This window comes from Mchenga conophoros, linkage group LG18 (genome assembly GCF_057382185.1).
Source record: "Mchenga conophoros isolate Kocher_MC1m ecotype Shallow Benthic linkage group LG18, M_conophoros_male_GT1.1, whole genome shotgun sequence".
NCBI lineage: Eukaryota > Metazoa > Chordata > Actinopteri > Cichliformes > Cichlidae > Mchenga > Mchenga conophoros.
Window position 1 is genome coordinate 36760604 of NC_140543.1, and position 18322 is coordinate 36778925.

The following is an 18322-nucleotide window of genomic DNA, read 5'->3' on the forward strand; positions in this document are numbered from 1 at the left end:
AAAGTACCGGTTTGGCACCGGTATCGGATAAAACCTAAACGATACCCATCCCTATTTATTGCACTTATTAACTGCACATCAACTTCGTAACAGTTGAGACTGAACATAAAAACAATAAATAAACATAAAAACAACAAAATGTTGTACTGCTTGAAATTCTGTCTCCACCGTTGCTCGACGCTGCGTGTACAGAGCAGGTAGTGCAACAATAGAAAAATAGTTGCGGGACGGCACTGTGTAGCGTTTGTCTAGGGTGTTGATCGCTTTCCTAAATCCCTCGTTTTGCACAGTGTTGATGGAGCCATATCTTTGGTCAGGTGATAAGTGATAGCCTCCGTAGTTTCTTTGTGCCTGCGCGAGTTCGACGGGTATAGGGAAGCGCTGTATAAGGTTCCCGTTATTGATGTTTGGGTGGTTGACCGGGACGGATTTTCTCCTGTCACTTTCTCGTCATCCCTGACGTGCTCTCCGTGGTTTTTTCCCTGCTAATTTTAGCATCACACGGCACAGCTTCTGTATCACGTGGTATAAGGCTCCGCCCTTGTCATTTGTTGAGCAGGAAGAGTGAGCGCTTGTTTTCATGCAGATTACGTCCCGGATCAAAATGCGGTACAATCGTCGTTTTTTTTTTGTTTTTTTTTTTTAAATCGTTGTCATTTGGAAATGAGATCGCACACAAGTATGAATCGAGATCGCGTTTTTCTAATGATTAATCGTGCAGCCCTAGGTGATAGGCAAGACTGTAAGTATGTAGCAATGAGAGGGAAGGCTGGCTCATATCCTGGTGAGTGAGGGTTAGTTACTCTAGGAAAAGGTCAAGGTATGATTGAGAGATTCTGGGAGACTGAACCAGTGAAATGGAAATTCGTTCAATTAAAGCAGATATAGTGATTAGTCCTTCCATCAGTCGTCCACAAAGCAGTGAGATAAAGTCTCAAGTCTCATTCTGCACAGTGTAAATGTCAGTGTCCTCCGGGTCCTCACTGATCATTGCATTCTGTCACAAATTGTCATGGTTCACAGACTGTGTACAGTCGGAAATCAAAGTGCACGACATTGGAGAGATTGAAAAACAATCAAGCATGCAGATCTAACAACAGGAAACCAGAAGAAACACGAGGAATATAATTGATTCAGCAGCTGCAGATCCTTGGAGCTGTACTGGTGAGGCAGATTGTAACATATAGAAGTGAACTCATCTTCAGCTGAGCAGTGCACTGATGCAGAGCAATAAGACCAGAGGAGCAATGAGGGAGTTGATCACCTACGGCTCCATCACAGTCTTTGAACGTCTTCAGTCAGTACAGAATCATGCTGCGAGGCTTTTAACCAGCACATTAGACTGGACATTACTCCAGTTTAATCTCTTCACACTGGTAACCAGTTCATTTTAGGCGTTATTTAAAGTTTTAGTCCTTACTTTTAGTCCCAGTTTATGTTTCTGACTTTCTACAATCCTACAGCTCTTCTCACATCTGAGATCTTCCAGTCAAAGGCTTTTACTGGTCCCACTAACTCATTTATTCAGACTCTAGTATTCAGAGTGGCCTTTAACTAGTTTTAGGCTGTATGATGTTCAGTGTTTGCTGTTTAATGTTTTTATCTTCTGTGTTTTTATTGCCTGTTTCTATTGTAAAGCACTTTGTGGTTTTTGACCTGTGAAAGCTGCTGTATAAAGAAATTTACTTACAGGATGATTCTGGACGTGACTTTGATAAAAGCTGACACCCAGATATGTTTAAGACACTCTGACATTTACTGCTGCCATCAAACATTAACTATAATATACTGTATTTAGTGCTGATGATCATGTAAAAAAATATGTTTAAGTTTTTAAGGGTCCATCACACATGATACTGTTTATGTTATAAATAAAGCCTGATCACATGTTTACTTACAGAGCTTTGTTGGAGGCTTTGATCACTGGCAGCAGCCTCAGAAGAGCCTTCTCTGAAGCAGAGTATTTCTTCAGGTCAAACACATCCAGATCTTCTTCTGATGACAGTAAGATGAAGACCAGAGCTGACCACTGAGCAGGAGACAGATAATCTGTGGAGAGACTTCCTGATCTCAGGGACTGTTGGATCTTCTCCACTAGAGAACGATCATTCAGTTCATTCAGACAGTGGAACAGATTGATGCTTTTCTCTGCAGACAGATTCTCACTGAGCTTCTCCTTGATGTACTGGACTGTTTCCTGATTGGTCTGTGAGCTACTTCCTGTCTGTGTCAGCAGACCCCGTAGGAGAGTCTGATTGGCCTGCAGTGAAAGACCCAGGAGGAAGCGGAGGAACAAGTCCAGGTGTCCATTTGGACTCTGTAAGGCCTTGTCCACAGCACTCTGGTGGAGAGATTGAAGTTTTGGTTTGTTAAATAATTTAGATTTCTTGGAGGTTGTTTGTTGTTCTTCCAGCAGATTGAGTCCAGAGTTGATGAAGGTCAGATGGACATGAAGAGCAGCCAGAAACTCCTGAACACTCAGATGGATGAAGCAGAACACCTTGTCCTGGTACAGTCCTCTCTCCTCTTTAAAGATCTGTGTGAACACTCCTGAGTACACTGAGGCTGCTCTGATATCGATGCCACACTCTGTCAGGTCTGATTCATAGAAGATCAGCTTTCCTTTCTGCAGCTGATCAAAAGCCAGTTTTCCCAGAGACTCCATCATCTTCCTGCTCTCTGGACTCCAGTGTGGATCTGTCTCAGCTCCTCCATCATACTTGACCTTCTTCACTTTGGCCTGAACCACCAGGAAGTGGATGTACATCTCAGTCAGGGTCTTGGGCAGCTGTCCTCCCTCTCTGGTTTCCAGCACATCCTCCAGAACTGTAGCAGTGATCCAGCAGAAGACTGGGATGTGGCACATGATGTGGAGGCTTCGAGCTTTCTTGATGTGGGAGATGATCCTGCTGGCCTGCTTCTTATCTCTGAATCTCTTCCTGAAGTACTTCTTCTTCTGTGGGTCAGTGAACCCTCTGACCTCTGTCACCATGTCAACACAATCAGGAGGGATCTGATTGGCTGCTGCAGGTCGTGTGGTTATCCAGAGGTGAGCAGAGGGAAGCAGTTTCCCCCTGATGAGGTTTATCAGCAGCACATCCACTGAGGTGGACTTTCTAGGATCAGTTAGGATTGTAGTTTTGTGGAAGTCCAGAGGAAGTCGACACTCATCCAGACCATCAAAGATGAACACAACCTGGAAGTCTTCAAAGCTGCAGATTCCTGCTTCTTTGGTTTCAGTAAAGAAGTGATGAACAAGTCCCACCAAGCTGAACTTTTCCTCTTTCAGCACATTCAGCTCTCTGAAAGTGAATGGAAATATGAACTGGATGTCCTGGTTGGCTTTGTCTTCAGCCCAGTCCAGGCTGTATTTCTGTGTTAAGACTGTTTTCCCAATGCCAGCCACTCCCTTTGTCAGCACTGTTCTGATTGGTTCATCTCTTCCAGGTGAGGCTTTAAAGATGTCTTCTTGTCTGATGGTTGTTTCTGGTCTGTCTGGTTTCCTGGATGCTGTTTCAATCTGTCTGACCTCATGTTCATCATTGACCTCTGCAGTCCCTCCCTCTGTGATGTAGAGCTCTGTGTAGATCTGATTCAGGAGGGTTGGGTTTCCTGCTTTAGCGATGCCCTCAAACACACACTGGAACTTCTTCTTCAGGGTGGATTTAAGGTTACGATGACAAACTGCAGCTTGAAGTTCTGAATAATAATAATAAAAATGCAACTTTAACAATCATATTTTACAAATCGCTGACGACATTTTCTGACCCACTGAGAAATGACTGAACACACTGGTGTCATGAGTGTCTCATTTATCTAACAGCTTAAAACCTTAAGTAAGAAATCCTCTTACGTCTCTGCAGACGGTCAGCCAGCTCCTCCTGCTTCATTCTCCTCAGGAAGTCCACTGTGATCTTCACAAATGCCTCTCTGCTGCTCCTCTGCTCATCATCCTCCCTCTGAAACTCCAAGCACTGGGGCTTATTTGGATTCAGAGCCTTCTGGATCTTCTTCAGCTCGTTCTTCACAAACGTGATGATGTTGTCCTCCAGCAGCTGGAACAGAATATTTATGAATGACCCACCACTCTGAACTTCAGTCCACACAACATCCACTTCTTTACAATCAAGAAGCAGATCATCCACGATCTCCTCACCAATTATAAGTTTGACTTTATCTGATTAACTGAGAATTTCTCCACAACTCCACGGTCCCAAAACGCTGATTCTGTTCATATGAATGCAGCGATTTCAGTGGGAGAAACATTTCACTGGTGTTCAGAGCTGAACTACCAACAGGTTGATGATCGAAGCCAGAAACTTGGCGATGTTATAGGTGACAGAGTTGATCATACAGACAGCTGGTCTTAAAGGTTCACTCTGTTTACACATACAGATCAGTATTTAAGGTTTGACTCTCATCATCCACTGGAGCACAAACTGGGCGTCATCAGGACGCTACAACACAGAGCGAACGCCATCCCCACAGACACAGCAGCCAGGGAGGCAGAAGAACATCACATCAAGAAGGTCCTGAGGAAATGTGAACCAGCTGACCAAACACATCCTGCTGCAGGATGTTAACATAGCAGCACACTGATGATCCACTCACTGTGAACAACACATTTGGACCTGATTTGCTGCTCTGGTTTACACGTGTGTGTAACTCTTAGAGCTGATTGGCTGCTTTTTATGGGGGCTGGGTCTTTGGAAAGTGAGCAAACCACAGTTTTAGTAACACACCCTGAACTGCACACTTTAACAAACAACATGAGATTTTAACTGTAATGTAAAAATCCTGTGATTCACTGTTATTAAGCACAAACACATCTATGGCCCCGTTTCCATTAGTAGCTGCTCAGATCGACTCGCCACAGGTCGCCACGACTGGACTGGATCCACTGGTTTCCATTACACCACCTAATGTGGTCGTCTGAATACAGCAGAGTGTTGACTCACATCATTAGTAAGTGCTAATGCTGCTAATTTCCATCATATTTGTCATTTATTTCTCAGAGTTATTGAAGAAACAGTTATTCAGCTTCATTCCCACTGATCTCGACTACAAACTGTTTCACTTTGGTTTCTGTTTAAAGCCTCGATGTTTAAAACGTTTCCCTGTGATCACATTTGCACCGTCTGATTTCAAAGTTTGTTTCTTTTGGTCATTTAGTCCACAGAGTCCTTGGTGTTCTGAAAGGGACCTATAAACAAATGTATTAATATTAATAATAAAGTAGTTGTTGTACATGTACAGACCATAAACATGGAGTCCAGCTGTGTTTGATGCTGCTGGGCAGACTGACCACTGGGACCCTCTGAGCTCTGCTGCTCCACTCTGTGGATGAACCATGGACACACACATGAAGCCACTTTCATTATTAAAATGTGAATTTAGCCTCTAAAAGCTGTGTTCAGTCAGTGTTGCTGCTTCCCTGTGTCTGACCTCACGTATGTGCTTCTGAAAGAACTGTTAAAAATCCCGTAAACACTTTTTAACCTGTGAAAAAACCTTTTCAGAACAGTTTAAGCTGTTATATGTTGAACTCTTGGCTGACATCATATTAAATGCTGTGGACTCAGAATATGATGTCACTCAAGTTTACATGTGTGTGAAGGCAGACGAGTCAGTACTTTGGTGATACAGTGTAAAGCTGCACTGATTTCCATGAACAGCACTGTGGTTCAGTGTTGTCCTGATGGAGTAACAGCAGCCAGTATGATCCAGGCTTTAGCTGCTGGGTCTCTGTGTGACCTCTCAGACTGTTTAACAGATCAGACACAAAGAGCATCAGAGCTGTTCTTTAAAGACAAACATGAACCCACTCAGGTCACACTTTCCCCACAGATATGAGCATCACTGTCCTCAAACAGCAAATGACCAAGTCGAACATTTGGATCTTTTCTCTTTCATTGTTTTCTTTTTAATGAATCTTTGTAACAATCTGAGGATGTTTCAGGTCATATTTATCCAGGAAACACAAACATGTAAAGGAGTCATCACAGCTCTCTGACCTCGTTGCTCCAGGTTCACCACTGAAGTCTGGAGGGTCACCTTTGGACCGGTCACTCCTCACAGACGGACAGCTGGACCCTGCAGACTGTGACCTCTGACCTCTGCAGACACAAACATGATTGAAGCAGCTGTGATGACACAGACTGCAGATAATGCAGCTGTTTCCTGTCAGTAACATCCTCTTAGATTAGAGTTCAGCTTTTTACAGGAAAACTGGACAAAACTGATTTTTGTTACAAACTCATTTTCATTTCCTCTCAGCTCACAAACACAGTCAGACAATCAACCAGAGTCAACACTGATTATAATGTCAGTGCAGAATTATTTCTGTTACTCAGTGAGTTCAGCTCTCTGACCTCGTTGCTCCAGGTTCACCACTGAAGCCTGGAACGTCGCCTTTGGACAAGTCACTCCTCACAGACGGACAGCTGGACCCTGCAGACTCTGCTCTGTCCTCCTCTTCCTCCATCATCATCTTCAGTCAGTCTGAGAGGTAAACCACAAACACTCAGTGAGTTCACATTAACAGGAGTAACCGAGTTACAGTCGCTGACCTCTGACCTGTCATGTGACCATGAAACCAGGTCAATATGTCTGTAGGTTCAGTCATCCAGGTCATGTGATCTAAGGAGCTTGGAAAGAAAAGAGACGTCTTTAAGTTTCTGGAAGACGTTTCATCTGAGAAGCTTCTTCAGTTTTAAAACCAAACGGTGGAGAGTCCCAGATATTTAAACCTGAGACGGAAAGAAAGCATGTCGCTGACCCACCACTGCTCATGATCAATGGTGGGTCAACAATATAAACACTTATTTCAAGGATGAAACTGTGAGTCTGATCACTTGAGCACAGACATCTGGAGCACAGACATCTGGAGCACAGACATCTGGAGCACAGACATCTGGAGCACAGACATCTGGAGCAGCATGTCGATGCTGTTGGTTGAGATGCTGAAGACTAGGGCTGAACGATTATGGAAAATAATCTAATTGCGATTTTTGGCCCCAATATTGCGATTGCGATGCGATATGCGATTATTTTTTAAGGTCTTTGTCTTCTGTATTATTAAACAAAGACAAGCAATACTAGGGTTGCAAAGGGGTGGAAAATTTCCGGTAAATTTCCAAAAAGTTTCTGGTAAATTTCCATGGTAAGTTAAGCTTGGGAATTTTGGAAATATTCCATATTGGAAACTTTCCATGGAAATAATGGGAATTATGGAAATTAATGGGAATTTAGGAGAACTAACTGGGAATATATTATTTCCAAGCATAAATATAAACAAATCATAAGAAAACCTCCATGCAAAATGTTTTCAACAGATATTTCAACAATTTATTTGTAAGTACAGTAGAATAGAACACGTTTCAATAACTTGTTTCATGGATGAATAAAAACAGAAATGTTGAGTTCAATATTACCATCCCCTAACCCCGCTCATTCAAAAATGCCCCCTGTCCAAAAATCTCCACAAAGTCCCATTCAAAAGGTTAAATGAAAAATGCCACTTATCCTCCAAAACGTCCCATTAAACATGCAAATCTTCCTTCAAGCAATCCTCTTTTCTCATTTTTGCTCAGTCAATAGACTCTTCCTGGACCTCATCATCATCCAACAACATGTCCACTTCCTCAGCATCCAACTCTGAGTCTTCCTCTTCAGTGTCACTTTCCAGCCTTGTTGAGGATGGCTCTGTGTCAGGCTCAAAGAGCCGTAGGTTTGCCCGAATGCCGACCAGCTTTTCCACTCTCACATTTGTGAGCCTGTTGCGAACCTTTGTGTGGGTGTTGCCAAACAGTGACCAGTTGCGCTCGGAGGCGGCTGATGATGGTGGGATTTGGAGGAGGATGGAGGCTACAGGTGCAAGGGCCTCAGATTCACATAGTCCCTTCCACCAGGTGGCTGCAGATATGTGCTGGCATGACTGCCATATTCCATCCCCTTTCCAAAGGCCTTGCTTTGTTCGATACTTTGCCAAACTGCCTAGAAGTTTGCCTTTATCGAGACCCAGGTGGTCAGACATGGCTGTAATGACCGCATAGGCACCGTTGATCTCTTCCCCAGAAAGTATGCCCTTGTCATATTTGGGGTCCAGCATGTATGCTGTTGCATGCACTGGCTGCATGAAGCCAGTGCATGCTCCCTCTGCTGTTCCAATGACTTGACCACAGCCGTTTCCTCTGCTTTCAGTAGTAGGGAAGTGGGCAGAATTGTCTGGATTTCTTCTTTGAGTTCTGCAAAAAGGCACTGGACATCTGACAAGATGGCACCATCCCCCTCTATCTTCGCTATTGCTGCTGCAATAGGTTTGAGGATTTTCTGACTGCTAGATACTCTTTCCCAGAACACATCATCCAAGATGACCTTCTTGATGTCACTGTCGATGCCTACAGACTGGGATATGGCCATCTCTTGCAGAGACTCCTTTCCCTCCAGAAGGCTGTCAAACATGATAACAACACCACCCCATCGCGTTATGCTGGGAAGCTTCAGTGTAGTACTCTTGTTCTTTTCCTTTTGCTTTGACAGAAATGTAGCGGAAGTTACTTGTTTGCCTTTAACATATTTCAGAACTTGCTTCACTCTCTTATTCAGAGTGTCCATTGTTTTTAGTGCCATTATGTCTTTTAGGAGAAGATTTAGTGTATGGGCTGCACAGCCAATAGTAGTTATATGAGGGTAGGTCTCCTCCACATGTGCCCAGGCAACCTTCATGTTGGCTGCGTTGTCAGTGACCAGTGCAAAAACTTTATCTGGTCCAAGGTCATTGATGATCACTTTTAGCTCATCTGCAATGTATTGGCCTGTGTGTCTGTTTTCCTTTGTGTCTACACTCTTGTAGAACACAGGCTGAGGAGTGGTGATTATGTAGTTAATAATTCCTTGTCCCCTGATATTGGACCATCCATCAGTGATGACTGAAATACAGTCAGCTTGGTCAATGGTCTGTTTCACCTTTGCTTGAACTCGACTGAACTCTTCATCCAGTAGATGAGTAGACAATGCATGTCTGGTTGGGGGAATGTATGCTGGTCGGAGAACATTCAAAAATCTCTTCCAGTACACATTGGATGTCAGCATCAGGGGTGAGCCAGTTGCATAGATTGCACGAGCGAAACACTCATCTGCGTTTTTCTGGCTAGTGTCATCCATAAAATCAAAGAATCCTCCGATGCCAGAGGGACCAGGAGCTGATGAGTGGGTATCTGACTCTGATACAGCTGAAACAGATTCATTTTCCCCTTGAGTGGAACTCCTGGCTGCTGCATGTGTTGGGCCTTGAGGAATTTTTTTGCACTTTGCAATGTGCTGCTGCATTTTTGTGGCATTCTTCACGTACGTCTTATCACAATATTTACACATATATACAGGTTTCCCTTGCACATTAGCTGGTGTAAAATGTCTCCACACATCAGATAGCGCATGTGGCATTTTTCTGTAAAATAAAACAAGAGCTTGTAAAAATGCTAATGCAATGCAAGAGATCGTAATAATACAATTGCAATATGATAATAAACAGATATAAATAGTAAGGCTAGCTAAACAACTGGAATGATCTTCAAAACAAAACAGCCAAATGAGGAAGCTAGCATCTTCTTTATGTTATACTAGCTATGGCTTATTTAGCATCTAACAGATGCTAGCATTTTATTTAGCATCTTATCAGATTGCTATCTATAGGATCAAGTCAAAGTCAAAGTCAAAGTCAACTTTATTTGTCGATTCTTCCACATGTACAGGACATACGGAGAATAGAAATTGCGTTACTCTTCAATCCCTAGATAAATAGCAAATGAACATTTAAATATATTTAAATATAAAAGTGATTTAAAAAATGCAAGTAAAATAATTAAAAAGTAAAAATTTAAATAAATACAATTTTACATATAACAAGAAAGCTATACAATATACAATATAATGGGTAAGTGACATTGAGTGTAAACCAGGCAGAGTAGTGCAAATAGGCAAATAGTGCAAATGGAGATTTAGTAGTGTACGGTAAGAGAAAGTGTAACAACAAAGTCTTATGAGGTAATGGCAGTCCAATGCTCCACAAAGTGACTGGTAACTGGTGCAGGCCAGTGAGTGAGTCAGAGAGTGTGTGTGTTTGTGTGTGTGTGACAGAGTTCAGTGAGACCGTGGAGGAGAGAGGGGAGAGGGGGCAGAATCGGGAGGGAGTTAAGCTTCCTGACAGCCTGATGGATGAAGCTGTCCTTCAGCCTGCTGGTCCTGGCCTGGAGACTCCGCAGTCTCCTCCCCGACGGCAGCAGCTTGAAGAAGCTTTGCATTGGGTGTGTGGGATCAGCCGCTATGCAAAGGGCTTTTTTAGTGAGACTAATACATTTTATGTGATATTCACAATTTAAACATTTAATGAATATATTTTCCCATAATATCATCAAAACTTACCTCACTTGTTAAGTCCACAGGCTCAAATGTGTGCCTTCAATACTCTTTGTCCTTCAGGCTCAAAAGTGTGGTCCATGTGTACATGTGATGGAGGCATGCACAGTGCCAGTAGGTGGTCTCAATAGCCATGCAGCAAGCATGTGCTCTGTACATGTGATTAAGGAATGGCATGGATATTCAAGTGTATTTGAATTGCATTTGTTTGTTTTTGTCAATATTATGCTAAAATATACTTTGCTCAACTATATTTAAGTTCCCTAAGAAGAGCCAACCTTCAATTTTGAAAATTCCCAGTTTATTCCCATAAATTCCCGTTAATTCCCGTTTATTCCCATGGAAAGTTTCCATCTTTGAAAATTCCGGGAATTTTGCAACCCTAAGCAATACATCATATAGTATGGCCAATACTATATTACATTAATTTTAAACTGTTCTTTCCTGGAAGACAGACCTCTGTTATGATGACATGAGGTGATGCATGAATTGATGACTGACATTTTTATTTAACTTCTTCAATCACAACAGTATATTTGAACATACACAATAGTTTATTTTTAGCTTACAAACATCTGAGCATAAAGTGCTGACAAGGAACCCTGGTGTAAACATTAAAATGAAAGTCAGTACAATGTGCAGATTGCAGAAATATACATAAACAAAATCAGTGGCTTTACCACACTCAGTTTTTCGACATCTGTGAACTACTAGACAGTCATTAAATTAAAAAATAATATTAAATAAATAAAACTAATAAATAAAAAATACACACATCTTACTGATCTCTGCAGTCAGTAACATTACACATAAAGTGCAAACATAATAGCAATTGTATAAACACACACACAAACACGCCTTTAAAGTTTAAAGGCGTGAAATTGGACGGTCTAGTTCTGATTAGCGTCACCGCTGTCTCGGTGGAGTTTAATAAACTCGGCCGTCTGCTTCTTGCTATCTAAAATATAACCAGACACTGGCGTAAATTCTCGACTGTCTCATACTTCTGTTTAATAAGTTTTCTGTTTGACGTTTAGTCAGCTGTGTGAAAACCAAGGACGAACCCACCCGGGGGATTAATAAAGTTTTATTTTATCTAATCTAATAACTTTAATCTCAGCCAAACCGATTTACTCACGAACAAACAAAACACTGAAAAAAGCCCAACAATAACATTTTTAGGTTGTCTAAGTGACTTATATATTACGTTTAACCCGAGCAGCGAAACTCCGCGGTGATCTGAAAATGATGTGCCGGGAGTTGTGCCGTTCTCGGCCGCATCAGTAACCCTCGAGCTCCCGGCTAGCTGTCGAGCTGGTGGGTAGCAGACGCCTCTGAAAACGTCGAAGCACTTTTGCAAATATGGGATATCTTGATAAACCGAGCAGATATTTGATGTTTACACAACTACTTTCTCGCCTGAAAATATGTTAAAAGTTTTGTGACCCAGAAAGATTAGTATGAGTAATTTTAAAACTTAGTAGCGGCCGCAAATTACAATTTGAGGCTCAGGATAAAGCCCAAGCTCGTCAGGCAGAGTTGGAACTTCGCAGGTTGGAAGCAGAGACAGAAAAGGTGTTAAAGCTGAAAAAGTTGGAGCTGGAGTTGCAGATTGAAAGGGAGGTCAGACTGCGTCAGTTGGAACAATAACAGTACTTTCATGTTACTGTGTAAAATGAGCTGAAACACTGTCTCATAATCACCATAATCTAAAGCTGAGGTACAGCCCCACACACCAACACAGATCCTGATGAGGTCACGTGATGTTTCTCTGAGTGTTTATGAACACAAATCAAAGATGAAACAGCACAAAGACACTTCAAAGTGATTCTACTGTGGAAACATGAACAGGTAGAAACCTGCAGCCTGACTGCTCATCACTTTGTTACCTGTTCAGGTTCAGCAGCAGCAGCTCACTTTATCACGGTGCTGGTCTGGGGTCAGTGTTTACTCAGCTCTAACATCACTCTGGGTTCTTGGCTAGCTTAGCGTTAGCTTAGCTTTAGCTTAGCGTTAGCATGCTGTCAGGTGTCTCGTGTGGTGTGTAAATATTAATCACAGTGACAGTAAAGGAGGTAAAGGGCTGTGACGTCATCACGTACGCTGCGTCCTCTGAGTGAACTCACAAAGTACAAACTACAAGCACACAAACACGAACGTAGCTCAGAGTGGCGGACACACTCGGCCTCGTTGGTCCAGCTGTGAGTCCGTTACCGTGAACTATGGAGCGGCAGATTTGTGCTGAACTAAGCTGCACACAGCTGATGTTAGCCAGGAAACATTACACACTGACTTTAATACAAACACACACAGTTTGTTGTGTGAAGAACTCAAACATGAGCTGAACAAACAGTAAAGTTCCTAAAGACAAACTGTTAAAGGAGGAAACAAAGCAAACTTACAGTTTCTTCACACACCAACAACAAGCGCCACTCCACGAAGTTCAGGAAGTGAAAGTAAACTTTCAGCCTAATGCGGCGTTTGAAGACAATCAGGGGCTTTGAAACACTATGCTGCGTTCAGGTGCACCTCAGAAACTCCTAAACCTCTGGCAGGCTGTGATTTATTTCTGCTGGTTTTCCAGTTTGAAGCACAAACATCTGTCATCACTTTGTTGTTCTTCTTCCTGCAGCGTTTGAATATTTCAGCACTGAACTGATGTTTGTTCAAAGCTCATTTCAACCTGTTGAAGTCATGAATGAAAGTGCAGACTGAGAGTGGATCACATGATGTTTAAGGTGTGTCATGTGACACGTTCAGTATTGTCACACATGTCTAGATTGTCCCTGATATCAGAACTGCTCAAACACTGATGATTATATTTGAAGAATTATTCCTGATGGCAGCAAAGTTTGAATGGAGCTCTCTGTCTGTGCTGATTTGTCGCCCTCTGGAGGTCAAAGCACAAACTGCATGATTTCAGTGTAACCACTGACCGATGGATGCTTCGTAAATGCAATCGCAACACACCTATTACCTGTAATATACACCTGTAAATGTATTCTGTTGGTTTACTCTTATTTCAAACGACGTTTCTTACCTTTGATCAATGAATGAGGAGCGTTGGGATGTGTTGCGAGCGTTGAGTTACTTATTTTCTCTCCCGAAACGTAAAAGAGGAGATTTTTTAAAAGTGCCGCCGCATCTCAAACTCGCAACAGCGCCGGAAGACCGTAGTGGCCAAAAGTATATTACACCCGTAGTGGTTTAGTACGGTGGCCCCTAGAGACAAAGCACGTACAAACTCCAAAACACTTGCAAACTCCAAAACACGTACAAACTCCAAAACACTTACAAACTCCAAAACACTTGCAAACTCCAAAACACTTGCAAACTCCAAAACACATGCAAACTAAAAAACACTTGCAAACTAAAAAGCACGTACAAAATCCAAAACACTTGCAAAATCCAAAACACTTGCAAATTCCAAAACACGTACAAACTCCAAAACACTTGCAAAATCCAAAACACAACGGAAGTGCTCCAGGACGCTAGGGGCAGTGTTGAGCTTTTGTTACCTAGTAACTACACAAGCCAGGAAGTACCAATGACCGGATTTGGGGTTTGCAGCCTTAAAGGCCGCATTTTAAGGCCGATTACCTCACAGCCACAAGAGAAGGCTTTCCGAATTCAAAGGCTGCCCGAAATGCGGCCCTGAAATGCGTCCTTAATTTCCCTGAATTTTAAGGATGGGTCGGTGTAGCCTTCATGGCCCAACATATCCCAGACTTCATAGTGCGGTGGTGGTGTGGATAATTTTGCCGAAAAAAAAACAGTGGAAGCGGAGCGGAGGAAGAGTAAACTTTCAGAAGTAAGTACTGAATATTATGTCACTTATTAATGCGCAAATATTTTTTTAATGAAGAACATGAAACCATTATTGTTGGCCACATGTCGGGAAAGTTGACATTAGCGATGTTTGTACTTTCAGAATTAACTTGGTTTTAAAGCCTTTACTTTAAAAAAATATATATAGTCGACCTTAATCTGACAGAGATTGTGATGATTTTGTGGATAATTAAAGTCAGTCATATATCCACAAACACAACAAGCTGAAAGTCAGTGATGCTGCTCGGTTTGCAGTCCTGAACATCACGGCACAAGCAGGATCCACTGCACTGTTAATGTTAGCTGTGTTACATTGCTGCCTCTGTTCGGTGGTGTCGAGCCAAACGGACTTTAACGTGTGTTTGAACGAGCTGACGGTTCACTCGTTAAGCTGAAAGAAAGATGCTTTAATCACAGCAGTCACACATGTGTCCACTGCACCATCTGGAACTCTTCTTGTTTACACTCGTAATGACACAAACACTAAATCCTGCTTCTTTTGTGCTGTTGTGTAGCAGTGTGTACACCTGAGACTGTCACCTGTCTGTCTGTCCTGCACTCTCTCTCTGTTTCTTTCTCTCTGATTGTGGAATAAAAGTATGAACATGTGTTTATAAGTTACACTTGTGTTTGAATCCTGCAGCTTATCACACATTTGATTTCCATGTGTGACGACTGCAAGTGTCCAGAGTGAGGACAGACTGAGGGACCCACTGCTGCACATCATCTGTGAGGCTTTGCAGCCCTGATGATCCACCAGGACAAACTCAGCAGTGTGTGAGGAAGAGGAGGAGGAAGAGCCAGCAGCAGCTGACAGATGGAGAGAATAGACAGACTGTTCCCTGTTTGTGAAGGACTGCTAGGAAAGTTTAACATAACTGTCTGTGCTGAATCAGTCTTATTAGGTAATGTTCAAATAATGTGATCATCCCAGTGTTTCCAGTGTGGGAGAAAGTACTCAGAGTACTCAGGGCCTTCAAGTTACACACTATGAAAGGCAGCAACAAGTTTAATGTTCAGAAACCTAAAGTATGTATCAGCAGCAGAATGGAGCTAAAATAAATGTTTGTTCCAGTTCTATGAAGCTTTGAGTATTTTGGATCAGTAGCTGCTGTGTGTGTTGCATCATATTGCTGTAACTGTTTATATGCTTTATATATTCTGAGCTAAGTTGATCTATAGTGTTACATCATATTCTATAAGGATGTTATGTGTTTGTAGACTTTCTGCCCAGTTTGACCCATTTAGCAGACGTCAGCCTGTTTAAGGCTCTGATATCTATTCTGTATGACTTAAAGCAGTTATGACATGGTATGATTTTCTCACCCAATAAAGGAATATTTCATATATCAGTCTACTCTTCATTCTATCAGACACAGTTATCACAGCTTGTACATTTTCTTTTTACACATATATGTAAGCAATGAGCCAAATTTAGTAATGCCAACATACTGAAGGAACAACATTTGTCTCTTATATATGATACACCTATAGGGCGATCGTGGCTCAAGAGTTGGGAGTTCGCCTTGTAATCGGAAGGTTGCCGGTTCGAGGCCCGGCTTGGACAGTCTCAGTCGTTGTGTTCTTGGGCAAGACACTTCACCCGTTGCCTACTGGTGGTGGTCAGAGGGCCCGGTGGCGCCAGTGTCCGGCAGCCTCGCCTCTGTCAGTGCGCCCCAGGGTGGCTGTGGCTGCAATGTAGCTGCCATCACCAGTGTGTGAATGTGTGCGTGAATGGGTGGATGACTGGATATGTAAAGCGCTTTGGGGTCCTTAGGGACTAGTAAAGCGCTATATAAATACAGGCCATTTACCATATGTGCACTGTCAAAGATACTTGTCTTTGAGTGAAGATTTAACATGACTGTCTGTGCTGAATCAGTCTTATTAGGTAATGTTCAAATAATGTGATCATCCCAGTGTTTCCTTGGGCAAGACACCTCACCCGTTGCCTACTGGTGGTGGTCAGAGGGCCCGGTATTTGACACAGAGTTCATGTTCACTGCTGTAATAGCTAATAATGACTAATATAATAACTATAATATTGGCCATATTATATTTACATTACCAAAGTGAGATGACTTTAGTCTCATGAACAACATCTAATTCTTATTTACTAACTAATCTTAAATAACTGTTCAGTACAGAAATGAAGCCCAAAAATCATGTTTTACTGTCCTGTGGTCTCAGCCTCAGATACTTATCAAATCACACAAAGCTCTTGTAGAAACAAACAAACAAATGAACAAAATATGTTCTCCTTCATTTCTGTCAAACAAAGTTGTATGACACGTTTCCAGCGGTTAGTATCATGGTTGCTAGGCAACCTGGGAAGCGCGACGGAGACTAGACCGTCCCATACAGACAAACTTGCCGTTTATTTTGCAAATAGAGCTCAACACTGCCCCTAGCGTCCTGGAGCACTTCCGTTGTGTTTTTGAGTTTGCATGTGTTTTTGAGTTTGTACGTGCTTTGTCTCTAGGGGCCACCGTAGTTTAGCACTACCATAGAGAAACGGTTTAGGCCGTTTAGCTAAACAATCCCAGGCTCCCACGCGGGAATCTACCAGCAATTCTTATGTGCCATGACTACTAAGCAGTTACCACAAATTTTGCAGATATGCCAATAATCATTCAACCATGAAAGGTTTTTATTTACAGACAGAACAGTTTGTTATACCTGGAGTAAAAAACACTTTTATCACAAATGTTGTCAATGTTCTTTCAAATTGTGTCTCGTTATTGTTCTCCTGCATCCTGCTGTCTAAACCCAGCAGCAAGATTATAACCTGGAATGTCTTTGTTTGTGTTTGGAATCAATTTTGTTTAATATAATTGTTTATTTTTTCACTGCATGTCAAGATGCAGAAGAAAGTTGCGCCATATCCAGGGAAAATCTCTGTGGCGTTCCACAAGGGGCCACTTGGATACCTTCTCCAGGACTCGTCAAAAGAAGCTCGAAGGATTAAAAATGACCCCAAGCTTCAGGACAAGTCTGCACCTGTGAGGGAGGACGATGCTCTGACTGTCATCTATCAGAGAGGAGGGGATGCCTCTGACATGAAGGAAGTGCAGGGAGAGTACATCCTGCAGTTTGGAAAATATAAAGGGAAATCTTTCCGGTGGCTTCTGGAGAATGATGTCGGGGACACCATGTACCTGATCAAAGATCTCCAGAAGCAAGAGGCTGCAGGGACCTCTGTGGAAGAAGGGCATGGCAAGGAGAGCTTGCATTCATTTGTACAGTAAGCCCTCAGCTTTGCAGAGATAAAAACTCTTCTGAGCTACGAGACCAGCAGAGTGAGTGTTGCAGCAGAAGCCTCTGAGGATGATCAGCTGGTTGGCTTTGGCTCACGAGCCAAGAGCACCTGGAAGGAGATTTGGGACGGCAGAGGTGACGGCTATGCAGACCTTATCATGAGGAAGAGCTGCAGTCAAGGAACACGGCTGCATGAGCTGCAGCAGTGCCTGCGGAAGAAGTAGCAGTCTGCGCCTGCTACTACAAACGCCCCAACTAAACAACCTCTTGGTAAGTTGTTTTAATAATATTTTAATAACATTGTTGACATGAAATATAAATTCAGTACATATTTGTCTAATTGTTGCCTCCATCACAGGGATGGATGAGGATGAAAACCTGGAGGACACAATGCCGAGCATCTCACCTGTAAAAGTACACATGCAGAGCTGTAAGTACTGCGTTATTACTACATGTCAGACGTGATAATGGCTAAGTCTGTTTCTGTCTCATATGCCTCTGTCTCTGCATAACTAGTCACTGTGGCAGCAGCAGCAGGGTCCACACCCAGAGGATCTTCAGGAGCAAACAGGTTTTCAAATGAAAGGTTTCAGAACTGGAGTACAATTGTTTTCTCTGCAAAGCTGAGCCTGAACTTGAACTTTTATATATTGTCTTGTTCTTGTTTTTGTGTGTTCTGGCCACGTTCCAGTGATGTTCCTCTAATAGCATGGTTGTATGCTGGCTGTATGGTGGAAGAAAACAGTAAATAAGGGAGAAACAGTTGATTTTGTATATAAGACAGTTTTGTTCTAGTTGTGAATGTTTCTTTTGTTTCTAT

At 42.5% G+C, this 18322-nt stretch overlaps 1 protein-coding gene and 1 pseudogene across 6 annotated transcripts in view; one reads left to right on the forward strand and one right to left on the reverse strand.

Annotated features, from left to right (window-relative positions):
* The window catches only part of LOC146554354 (NLR family CARD domain-containing protein 3-like), a 27850-nt gene extending 14959 nt beyond the window's left edge, over window positions 1-12891 (reverse strand). For all 6 annotated transcript variants that reach the window (XM_085253153.1, XM_085253150.1, XM_085253154.1 and 3 more), the window contains exons 1-6: window positions 12819-12891; window positions 6372-6501; window positions 6015-6116; window positions 5259-5337; window positions 3854-4055; window positions 1899-3699 (exon numbers count right to left, since the gene is read on the reverse strand). In XM_085253153.1, the coding sequence (XP_085109279.1) occupies window positions 1899-3699; window positions 3854-4055; window positions 5259-5337; window positions 6015-6116; window positions 6372-6490 (2303 nt within the window). In that variant the 5' untranslated portion in view covers window positions 6491-6501; window positions 12819-12891. The remainder of the gene's footprint in view (window positions 1-1898; window positions 3700-3853; window positions 4056-5258; window positions 5338-6014; window positions 6117-6371; window positions 6502-12818) is intronic.
* Window positions 12227-18004, forward strand: LOC146554356 (uncharacterized; annotated as a pseudogene).
* Window positions 18005-18322: the final 318 nt, after the last annotated feature.